Here is a 12372-nt window from a genome sequence, read left to right as displayed (position 1 = left end):
CAGATGAATGATGCTAATAGCAATCAGAATTGTGAAAGCTTTGTTACTTCAGACAGATTACGAATGGAGAGAGCTGAAAAAATGTTTTCACTAAATAAGCAAGATACCCTTTTGGAAACGCATACAGAAATGAACCAAATTATGTGGGAATTAGAAAAAGTAATGTCAGCGAGAATTCGTACCTGGTGGGACAGCAAAACCTTGCAAGCATATCTTGACAAAAGCATGGTTCCCAGAGGACTTCGCCTGAACAAAAGACCCACAGTAGAATTTAATCAAGAATTTGTTGCAAAATGGGATACAATCTTATCTGAATGCTCCAAAAAACTTATTCAATTAATTATAGAACAAGAACGAAATAAAATAGGTGTGTTGGAGAACAAGATTAAAGAAATTGAAGTTTCCCTTGCACAATATTCAGGTCTAGACGCTTATAAGATCATGAAAGATCAGATAAATGTCAAAATCATTGCCCTTGAGGATACAATCACTGCATTTAAAGAAAAAAAGTTTGTTCGAGATTTGCGGGACTATGAGGATAATAAAATCTACAATTGGCACAATTCTAGGAGATTTTTCCAAGCTGGTCCTAAATCCATATTGAAAAATAACAAAAGACGCAACAATTCCACTCGTGTAAATTTTTCTTCTACAGATTTTGAAACGACTGATGTGGACTCTACAGATTACAATACAGACACGTCCGATACTAATTTTGACACTCCATCTACTTCATCAAGTGTGTCAAAAAACTTGAAAAATCAGCCGTTTTTCCAGAAAAATCGAAAAAAACAAGGAGGAGCGGCCGCAAACATAGAAAGTCATGTGTATCAACACAATCATTATACGAGGGGGAAGAGGAAATGAATATTGATAATAATAATTTTTCTGTTATAAATATGTCGGCATGCATTTTAAACAGTAGTGAAATAAGTGTTTTGAAAAGGGGTTTAAATTTTGTTCCCAATAAGAGGTTTGATCTTTTTAAAACAATATTAGATGTTAATAAGTTCATTCGAAAATTAACAGAAAAAAAACACTTTTTTCAAGATGAAAATGGGTCTAATGTTCCTAATGTTTCAGATGCATCAGCCGACACATTTTTCTCTCCTATGTCATTCAAAGAACAAATGGCTTTACAAAGTTTGCATGATTTATCAAGTGATAGTGGTACCAGACCTAATTCACATTGTGCGGTTTCCCATTTTAATGTTCCTAATCCAAGTTTTTATCCCATCCCCTCGAGGTGTGATCAGATGACTGATTTCCAGAATATAGTAGAAAAAGAATTAACTGCTCTTTCTCATTTACAAGAACCTATGGTTCAAAATTTGTCTAAAACTGAAAAAGATGCGGTTATTTCTCTACAAAAAAACTTGAACATCATAATAAAAAATTCTGACAAGGGGGGGGCAGTCGTAGTTTTGGACTCAGGACTTTATGAAAGGGAGGTATTGACTATGTTTCAGGATTGCGATACCTACAGGAGAGTCGATCATGACCCCTCTGCAGGCATAAAAACATCTTTGGAGAAAATTTTAGAGGAAGGCTTACATTTGGGTTTAATGGATGAAAAATTGAGAGATTATCTTAATCCCTCTCATTGTTTAATACCACTATTACATGCCTTACCCAAGTCACATAAAAACCAATTTCCCCCAAAAATGAGACCAATTGTTTCAGGTATCGATTCTTACACTGAACATCTGGCAGAGTGGTTGGATAACCACCTCCAATTTCTTCCCAAAATGTCTCCTGGCTATGTATTGGATAGCAAACATGTGTTGAATATTATCTCTCAGATGAAATGGCAGGATAATTACAGTTGGTTAACTTGTGATGTGCAATCACTGTATACATCCATTCCACATTCTCTTGCCATTTTGGCCTTGAGGGATTTGCTCAACAGATATTCTGACTACTCACTTGAATTACAAAATTATTTGGTGGATGTGACTGAATTTTTACTTAAGAACAACTATTTCACCTTTCTAAATAAAGGATATCTTCAGTTACAGGGATGTTCAATGGGCGCACGATTTTCCCCCTCATTAGCGGGCATATTCATGTTTTGGTGGGAAGAACAATATATCTTTAATCAATGTAATCCTTTTTTCTCGGATATAGCATTATATCTGAGATTCATAGATGATGTACTTATTGTATGGCAAAATCCAAACAAAAAAATTGAGGATTTCATATTTTACATCAATAATAACGCCCATAATCTTTTTTTCACTTTTTTTCATGATGTATCAAAAATTAATTTTTTGGATATACAATTTCATGGGAAGGGTGATAATGGAGAAATTAATTGCAGCCTCTATAGAAAACCCATATCAGGCAACTCGCTGTTACATGCGGGGAGCTGCCATCCAAAGCATGTTATAAATAACATCCCTACAGGTGAATATGTCCGTGCCAGGAGGTGTTGCAACACCCAAAATGGTTTTGAGGTGGAATGCAACATTATTGAAAAAAGGTTTTTAGCAAGAGGTTATAAAATGAAAAATCTCCAAAAAGCCAAAACCAAGGCGAATAAAGTGAGTAGGTCACAATATTTGGACATGAATAAAATCAAGGACAGTTCCCAGAAAGAATTGTCAGTTGTTTTTTCAACAACATACAGTAAGAACTATTATGATGTAATTAAAATTATCAAAAAATATTTACCCATTTTATCTACAGATGACACATTATATCAAATCTTAAAAAATGGAGTTAAGTTTGTTTCAAAAAGGAACATTACATTGGGATCCATGTTATCACCTAGTGATCACATGAACAGGTGCGGTTCCACTAATGGAGAAAAAAATACCGGCAATTGGTTACCTAGTATAGGTTCGTTTAAATGTGGCCACAGATCGTGTGGACTATGCGGTTATATGTTAAATGTAAAAGAATTTTCCTCATTCACTGACAAAAAAACTTATAAAATAATGTCACTCATAAACTGCAGTTCAGACCATGTGGTTTATTTAATATCTTGTACTATTTGTCAGTTACAATATATAGGCAGCACTTGTCGTTCCCTCAGAAAAAGGATATCTGAACACATCTATGATGTGAATAATGCCACCACGAGAAAATTATCAGGAGCGTCTCAACATTTTCGTGACGCACATGCAGGTGATTTGAAAGGCATGAAAGTTAATGCCATTGAAAAAATCAAACTACCTAGAAGAGGTGGAAATTTGAAAGATATCCTTTTTCAGAGAGAAATAAAATGGATGTTTTTAATGGGCACAAGATTTCCTAAGGGTCTAAATAAAAGAAATGAATTGATGTTTGCATATTAATCTTGCTTAAATACTATGTATGTATATAAGTGTTATGGCACTATATGGAGTGATCCAACATAATGGGTTAATGTTTTTGTAATTGTCTTGCTTTCTCCTTGCATTTGATCACATGTTTGAGTTCAGCCCTTTTTAAACAGTTCTGTGACTAGATGGTTTAGAGACTGAATAAGAACTGGATGTTCGAAACGCGTCCTCTCTGACATGGGCTAACCATTATAGCATGGACTTTTTAATGATAAGAAAATAAAGCAGTTTTTATTTTAAAGAACAAAATGCCTGGAGTTTTGTGCTGGTGAAATCCCTTAATCACTTTCCATCCAGGACTGTATGCAGTTTTTTGCCCCTCAAAAAAATTATGTGGGCTTCGCCATATTTTTGTATGCTAGCCAGGTACAGCAGGCAGCTACAGGCTGCCCCTAACCCCCATCTGCCTATTTGTACCCGGCTGGGAACCAAAAAAATAGGGAAGCCCCTTCTTTTTTTTTTTTTTTTTTAATTATTTGACGAATTTTATGAAATAATTAAAAAAAAAAAAAAATGACGTGGGCTTCGCACAATTTTTGTGTCCAGCCAGGTACAACTAGGCAGCTGGGGATTGGAATCCGCAGTGCAGGGTGCCCAAGCTTTCTGGGCACCCCTGCTGCGAATTGCAGTCCGCAGCCACCCCAGAAAATGGCGCTATCATAGAAACGCCATCTTTTGGCAGTGTATCCAACTCTTCCAGCTGCCCTGGTGACGGGTGGCTCGCTGGGTAATAATGGGGTTAGGGCTAGCTGTATATTATCAACTGGTCCTAAGCCCGAAATTCATGGTGTCACGCCAATATTAGACATGGCCACCATGAATTTCTAGTACAGATAAAAAAAAACACAACACACAGAAAAATATTTTTATTAGAAATAAAACACAACACAATTAGTGACTCCATCTTTATTGAAATAAAGAACACCCCTCCACAGTAATCCTGGGTCAAGGGTCCCGCGCTGTCCAATCCGGATCCAATATCATCTGATCAGTTTGCTGGAAGGCAGAGCGATCAGATGATGTGTCAGGTTCAAGGGCCTGAATCACATGACAGCAGCTGATTGTATAAATGGCTTTTTTACAATCAGCTGATGCATCTGTGCAAAAAAAACCCCAAAAAACTACACACTTCTGTGCAGACTCCTGTCCGACAGCATCAGCTGATAGTTTAGCCGACCGGGCGGTAAAAAGCCGGCCTCACCGCTCGACTTATTCCGTCACGTGACTGCATCAGCTGATCATCGCCAGGTCTGAGAGGAGAGAGAGAGGAGAGAGAGGAGAGAGAGGAGAGAGAGGAGAGAGAGGAGAGGGAGGGGAGGGAAGAGAGGGAAGAGAGGGAAGAGAGGGAGGAGAGGGAGGAGAGGGAGGAGAGGGAGGAGAGGGAGGAGAGGGAGGAGAGGGAGGAGAGGGAGGAGAGGGAGGAGAGGGAGGAGAGGGAAGAGAGGGAGGAGAGGGAGGAGAGGGAAGAGAGGGAAGAGAGGGAAGAGAGGGAAGAGAGGGAAGAGAGGGAAGAGAGGGAAGAGAGGGAAGAGAGGGAAGAGAGGGTAGAGAGGGAAGAGAGGGAAGAGAGGGAAGAGAGAGAGAGAGAGAGAAGAGAGAAGAGAGAGAAGAGAGAAGAGAGAAGAGAGAAGAGAGAGAGGAGAGAGAGAGAGAAGAGAGAGGAGAGAGCAATGCAGCCTCATTCCGTGAACTGCTCCGATTTTAGAGGTGTGTCCCGCGGGCTCACAGCTAATGTCCGGCTCCTCCCCTCAGTGCATAATTAAATTAAATTATAGTTATAAATAATAATTATAAATTTAAAATTATAAATAATTTAAATTCTTTACCGGGACGGCCGGGACTCGAACTCGTGAACTAATTCTCCTTAGTCAGTAGCTCTACCCATTGAGCCACTGTCTGTAATGAAAAGCATAGGAAGATTTGGTAATCTTGACCTCTGTATTGCAGTAGAGAATCCAGAAGTAGATTATTCAGCTACAAGGATGGATGGAAGGATGGAGGGATGGAAGGATGGAGGGATGGAGGGAGGGAGGGAGGGATGGATGGATGGATGGATGGAAAGATGGATGGAGGGATAGAGGGATAGAGGGATGGAGGGATGAAGGGATGAAGGGATGAAGGGAGGGATGAATGGATGGAGAGATGGAGGGAGGGATGAATGAATGGATGGAGGGATGGGTGGAGGGATGGATGGATGAATGGAGGGATGGGTGGATGGATGAATGGATGGGGGGATGGATGGAGGTATGGATGGATGGATGGATAGAGGGATGGATGGAGGGATAGAGGGAGGGATGAAGGGGGGATGAAAGGATGGAGAGATGGAGGGAGGGATGATGGGAGGGATGGAGGGAGGGATGAATGGATGGATGAAGGGATGGAGGGATGGATGGAGGAATGGAGGGATGGATGGAGGGATAGAGGGAGGGATGAAGGGAGGGAGGAATGGATGGAGAGATGGAGGGAGGGGTGAATGAATGGAGGGAGGGATGGATGGATGGATGGAGGGAGGGATCGATGAATGGATGGATGGATGGATGGATGGATGGAGGGAGGGATGGATGGATGGATAGAGGGATGGATGGAGGAATGGAGGGAGGGATAAATGGATGGAGAGATGGAGGGAGGGATGGAGGGAGGGATAAATGGATGGAGGGATGGATGGATAAATGGAGGGATGGATGGATAAATGGAGGGATGGATGGATAAATGGAGGGATGGATGAATGGATGGAGGGATGGATGGATGGATAGAGGGATGGATGGAGGGATGGATGGAGGGAGGGATGAATGGATGGAGGGAGGGATGAATGGATGGAGAGATGGAGGGAGGGACGGACAGAGGGAGGGATGAATGGATGGAGGGAGGGATGGAGGGATGGAGGGAGGGATGAAGGGAGGGATGAATGGATGGAGAGATGGAGGGAGGGATGGATGGATGGGAGAGAAAACACCGGCACTACCGCACTCATCACTGCACACACGCAGGCACTATCGCCCCAATCATCACCGTACACGCAGGCATTACCTCAGTGACTTCCCCGCTGACAGCGCGGCTCACTTCAGTTCCTATGTGGATCTGACACAGAGCGCTCATGTTCTACTGCCGCTCCTGTCAGCTTCATGTAGCAGAGCTGATAGCGTCGTAGGACCTCTACGGATTACGTCGGACCTGGAGAGGTATTTGGGGATTTTAATAACATGGTGAAAGAGGGTGCTTTTTTGTCTTTTATTCCAAATAAAGGATTTTTCGTTGTGTGTGTTTATTTACTTTTACTTACAGGTTAATCATGGAAGGTATCTCGGGGAGACGCCTGCCATGATTAACCCCTTATTACCCCGATTGCCACCGCACCAGGGCAATTCGGGATGAGCCGGGTAGAGTCCCGGGACTGTCGCATTTAATGGAAGCGGCAATTCCGGGCGGCTGCTAGCTGATATTGTTAGGGTGGTGGGCTCCCCATAACGTGTCGCTCCCCATCCTGACAATACGAGCCTCCAGCCGTGTGGCTTTATCTTGGCTTGTATCAAAATTGGGGGGAACCGCAGTTTTTGCTTTTTTTTTATTTTTTACTATTTATTTATTTTACTGCACGATAAAGACCCGCCCGCCAGCGGCTGTGATTGGTTGCAGTGAGACAGCTGTCACTCAGCGTGGGGGCGTGTCTGACTGCAACCAATCATGGGCACCGGTGGGCGGGGAAAGCAGGGAATACCAGATTGAATAATGAGTGGCAGCCATTTTCAAAAGAGGAAAAGCCGCCGCGGCTTTGTGACAGCCGTGCAGCGCCGAACCCGTGATCAGTGAGTAGGAAAGAGAGGTATTGGGCTGGGGACGCATGCAGATACGCAACGTGCACACATATAGCCTTACTGTGAAAAGCATAGGTTTTGGTGATTGAACAGTTATCGAACGGTAACTCGAACTGCCGAACTTGAAGCAAATCGTTCGAGTTCGTCGAACGACTCGAACACCGCCCAAAATCACTCGAATTTGAAATTGGCGAACGGTTCGAATTGAACATCGCTCATCTCTAGTCCTCACCTCTCCAGCTCTGTCCATCTGTTATTCCCATAGATAAGAATAATGTATGTGACATCATCAGAATCTCTCACCTCTGCAGTAAGCCGGAAGAGGATCTCTAGGGTGAGGTGTAATATCCTCTCCACCATCTTATTGTTCTCCTTGCGCAGAGATGTGTGTCCTTCTAAATACTCCCACTCCTCCATGGAGAAATAGATGGTGACATCCTGACATCTTATAGAAACCTGAGACAATACAATGATACCGTCATCCCCCGATCCCTTTATAGTGTTACTGTATTATATAGCATTCCCAGGAGTGTCACCTCTCCAGTCAGCAGCTCAATCATCTTGTAGGTGAGTTCTAGGATCTTCTGGTCATTGATGTCCTCATGTATCAGGGGGTGAGGTGCAGATCCCGTGATTGGGCTCATGAGTCTTTCCCATCCCTCAGACACAGGGGCCTGACAGCGCTCACTAGAGGTTTTCTTCACTACTGTGTAATCCTGGTTATGGAGAGACACATTAATAAATCTCACTACAAACATTTCCAGAGTCCTCATCTCTCCAGTTCTGTCCATCTGTTATTCCCATAGATAAGAATGATGTAATGTGACGTCATCAGAATCTCTCACCTCTCCAGTAAGCTGGAAGAGGATGTCTAGGGTGAGGTGTAATATCCTCTCCACCATCTTGTCCTTATCCATCCTTCACGAATCAATCAGGAAAATTGTCTTATATAGAAGATCTCCACTAAGATATTGTAGGGATCTGAATGGGGAGAAGATGGAAAATCATAAAGATTCAATGTAATAATACAATTCCTGTAGATAAGAGTAATCGTGTAGATCACGGGTGCACAACATTATTTGGTCCTAGGGCCATATTGCCATACTGAATCAATCCCAAGGGCTGCAAAAAATCCAAGATGGTGATAATTACATGAATACATCACCAGAACCACCATCAGTAAAGGCCCGGTCAAACACGGAGATAAATCTTTGGCAGATCTGTGGTTGCAGTGAAATCATGGACATATTGTTCCATTTGTACACAGCCACAAACCTGGCACTGATTGTCCACAATTTCACTGCAACCACAGATTTGCCGCAGATTTATCTCTGTGTGTAACAGGGCCTTTAATCAACAGAACAAAGTTTTAAGTATTTGAAGATGATTTACAGAGCTTCTGCTAAAAGAAGTCAGAGTGAATACAAGCTAACTTAAAGGTAATATGTGTCACCAGGTTTTTAACACCTAATCTGAGAGCAGCATAACATAGAGGCAGATATCCTGATGCCAGAGGTGTGTCACTTACTGAGCTGCTTAGTGCATTTTTTTTATAAAATCACTGTTTAATCAGCAGTAGATTATCATTAGAGGACTACTTGGCATGCTTCCAGGTAGTCCAGCATATGTATAACTGCTATATCTGTAGCAGAGAAAACATTGATTTTATCACAATGACAGCAAACAGCTCAGTAAGTGACACATTGCTGGAATCTGGGTCTCTGTCTCTACATTATGCTGCTCTCAGATGAGTTAGCAAAAACCTGGAGACAGATTGCCTTTACAGCACCACTACAGTAGTTTTGGGTTCTTTTTACTGCTGTGGTGGGGCTTTAAATGAAAGCCCCATGTTATACTCATCTTCCGGTGTTTTCATACTTTACTGACGCAGCTCCAGTCCCCCAATGCCATCTTGTGCCTGTAGCTTCTAAATGGCAGGAAGTCAGAAGTTACATCACAGGCACTCAGTGCATCTTGATGAGAAACAGAAAAAGAGACGCCCATAAAGATGCATTGAAGAATGACCTCCAGCGCGCTCAATGAAACACCAGACCTTACGGCTAGTCACTTTCTAAACGCCGTTGGAAAAGGATCAAGTTGCTGTAAATAAAGTATAAGACAGTACTTCTCAGTTACTTAGACTTAAAGAACCAGTACAGTGGTACAGTAAATAAAAAAAAAACACTTTGGTGGTGCTTTAATCTGAGTTTTTGAAGCAGAAACTCACCAAATACTCCTCACAAAAATAGTGAAAACTTAGAGGTTTGAGCATAGGTTTTAACAGTGTCATGAAGCATGTTATGGATTGCTACATTTGTAGAAGATCACAACCACCGTCACAACATGAGTGGGGCCAAACCACAATCTGTACAGGAACGCAGCACCAGAACTACTGTCAAGTCATGAATGCAGTGCCAGAGCAATAGTCAGTACATGAGTGCAGTGTCAGAACCATCGTCAGTACAGGACTGCTGCATCAGAACCATCGTCACTATATGAATGCACCACCATCAGTACATTAATACACTGCCAGAACCAATATCACTACATGCATGCAGCACCAGAACCATGAGTCACGGCTGTCAGTGTTCCCTGGAGCATGGCCGGTGGGAGGGGCCCCCCGTCGTGCCTCGTTCCTGGGATCACGGCGCCTTATCAATGGAGCATTTCCGTTCATGTGGCACCAGTTATAATTCTGCTCTGCAGTGTGCCGCTGGACCCTGTAAGTTCTGATCCTGCCTACCGTCCTGACTACTTTCATCCTCCCTGCCTCCCGTCCTTACTGTGTTTGTTCTCTCTGCCTCCCATCCTGACTGTCCGTCCTCCCTGCTTCCCGTTTTCACTACCATTTCTCTCTGACACCCTTCCTCCCTCCTCTGTTGTTCCATCCTCTGTATTCCATGCTATTACCTGCTCACCCGGCTCCCGACTTCAGCTTGTCATTAAACTCTTTTTTCCACGCTCCCCCGGTCTTTGACGTTCTCTCTCGGTTTTCTGACTTGGCTCTCCCTTGACTCTGTCTCCGTCTGATCCCTGGTACCTCATCGATCTCCTGGCTCTGACTCCGGTCCGTACAACCATCCACCCCTTCCACTAGGGAGACTAGTGCCATCTAGTGGAGAGTTTCTGCCTAGCACTCTCCTGGTGTTCCAGCTTCCCTGCTGGTTCATTACAGTATAACTGGCCTCAAACATTTTTTCTTTCCCTTATGAACCCGCTCAGTACTCCATGTGAACAAGTAGCCAATCTCACCCAGTTGGTGCAGGATTTGGCCGCTGAACATCGTACCTTGGTGCCCTCTCATAATCAGGTACAGGAGGTCTCTTCCACTGTCAAGTCCTTTCAGAGAACCCCAGCACAGCAGGCTACGGGACATATTAACCCCACTGACTTTTTAGTTAGTACTCCTGAACCCACGGTCATGCTTCCCGATAAATTTTCTGTGGGAAAAAAAAAACAGTTTCAGACTATTAGGGAAAGTTGTAAGCTCCTTTTTACACTTCATCCCCATTCTTCTGGGAATGAGGCTTAGCGGGTGGGGATCATCATGTCATGCTGAGATGGGGTCCCCAGACATGGGCATTTTCATTACCTCCAACTGCTCCGAAAAGGTTTTTTATGGACTGTTTCTTTGACTCCCTGGGGGAAATATATGATGAACCGGAAGGTGTACAGGTGGCTAAGGACAGAATCATGAATCTTCTTCAGGGTTACCACACTGCTGAGCTGTATTGCTCAGAATTTCGGCAATGGTCCGCTCAGGTGCAGTGGAACAATTCCGCACTTAGGTGTCAGTTCCGGAAGGGACTGTCGGATTCCCTCAAGGACGCTTTGGTCCTTCAACCCCCTCCCAGTTCTTTGGATGAGGCTATGATACAGGCCGTCCGCATGGACCGAAGACCTCGACTTCGGGAAAGACAGGGGAACTCTGCAAGATACTTCATCTTCTGATTCTCCATCTGCTGCTAAGCCCATGGAAGTTGGAGCAGCCAGTCTGGGTGAAAAGGAGAGGAGATGTTGCTGGGATCACAAGCTTTGTTTTCATCGTCGCCATCCTGGACACTGGAAGTAGGACTGCCCGGTTTGTCCGGCTGCTAACAAGCCATCAGGAAACAACTAAGTCTGGGTGATGGTCGAGGATGTCACCAAGACTCCCAGGTATCGTTTTTCTCCTCTAATAAGATCCTTCTTAATGTTGACCTGCAGGTCGCGGCTGTCAGTGTTTCATGAAGCGTGGCCGGTGGGAGGGGCCCTCCGCCGTGCCTCGTTCCCGGGATCACAGCCCCTTATCATTGGGCATTTCCATTCATGCAGCGCCAGTTATAATTCTGCTCTGCAGTGTGCCGCTGGTCCCTGTAAGTTCTTTTTTTCCAATTTAAGATTTTATTAAGTTTCAAAGGAATTACAAAATTAAAACATACATCCATATTGTACCAAATGATACAAATCAGAAATCCCAAGTCACTGCTATACCATGCCTTCGCAGGCTTCGTGATATTCTATGGATAGTAGAAATAATACCTGGGTAAACATTTAAAACCTTAGATGATAATGTAACAAGACGAAGAGATTAAGTTGAGTGATAGTCACAGAATCCAAAGAAGGAGAGGTAAGTCAGAGGAAAGCGGAGAGAGATAGAAAGCAGGGTGGGGCGACCGGGGCTGATACCTCGTCCATTGAGCTAAAATTTGTCGAGAGGATGGTGTGTACAGTCTAAAAGAGAAAAAGCCAGGGTGCCCCCGATCCGGAGATTAAATTAGTTCAGGAAGTTTCTCACTGGACAGGAAAGACTCCCACTGGAACCACTTAGTGGCTGTCTCCACTGTTTGCCCTCGTGATTGGGCCATCACCATCTCCATGCGATGGATCACATTTACCTCTGTTACCCACTCATCAAATGTCGGGGGGGTAGAGTCTTTCCATCGCCGTGGGACCACTGTCTTGGCGGCCTGAAGAAGGTGACCCAAGATAGATTTTTTAAAAACCTTTTCCGGTACGTTAAAGATATACAGTAAAGCTGCCTCCGGGCGGCTGGGTACTACGATCCCTGTAACCTCTTTTATGGCTACCAGTACTTTGTTCCAAAAGATCGACAAGCCCGGGCAGTGCCACCAGATGTGAGACATGGTGCCTCCTGAGGCCCCGCAACGCCAGCACGTGTCCGGTATTTCGGGGCACCACGCATGAAGAGACGCCGGTACCCTGTACCACCTGGAAAGTATTTTATAGCTGGT

The 12372-nt window shown here is 43.9% G+C and overlaps 1 protein-coding gene across 1 annotated transcript in view; it reads right to left on the bottom strand.

Annotated features, from left to right (window-relative positions):
* The window catches only part of LOC142312933 (uncharacterized), a 133670-nt gene that overhangs the window by 38539 nt on the left and 82759 nt on the right, over positions 1 to 12372 (bottom strand). Inside the window, exons 8-10 of the mRNA XM_075351920.1 lie at positions 7984 to 8056; positions 7675 to 7854; positions 7442 to 7594 (exon numbers count right to left, since the gene is read on the bottom strand). Of these exons, the coding sequence (XP_075208035.1) occupies positions 7442 to 7594; positions 7675 to 7854; positions 7984 to 8056 (406 nt within the window). The remainder of the gene's footprint in view (positions 1 to 7441; positions 7595 to 7674; positions 7855 to 7983; positions 8057 to 12372) is intronic.

This window comes from Anomaloglossus baeobatrachus, chromosome 5 (assembly GCF_048569485.1).
Source record: "Anomaloglossus baeobatrachus isolate aAnoBae1 chromosome 5, aAnoBae1.hap1, whole genome shotgun sequence".
Lineage (NCBI taxonomy): Eukaryota > Metazoa > Chordata > Amphibia > Anura > Aromobatidae > Anomaloglossus > Anomaloglossus baeobatrachus.
This window is presented reverse-complemented; position numbering and strand designations above follow the sequence as displayed.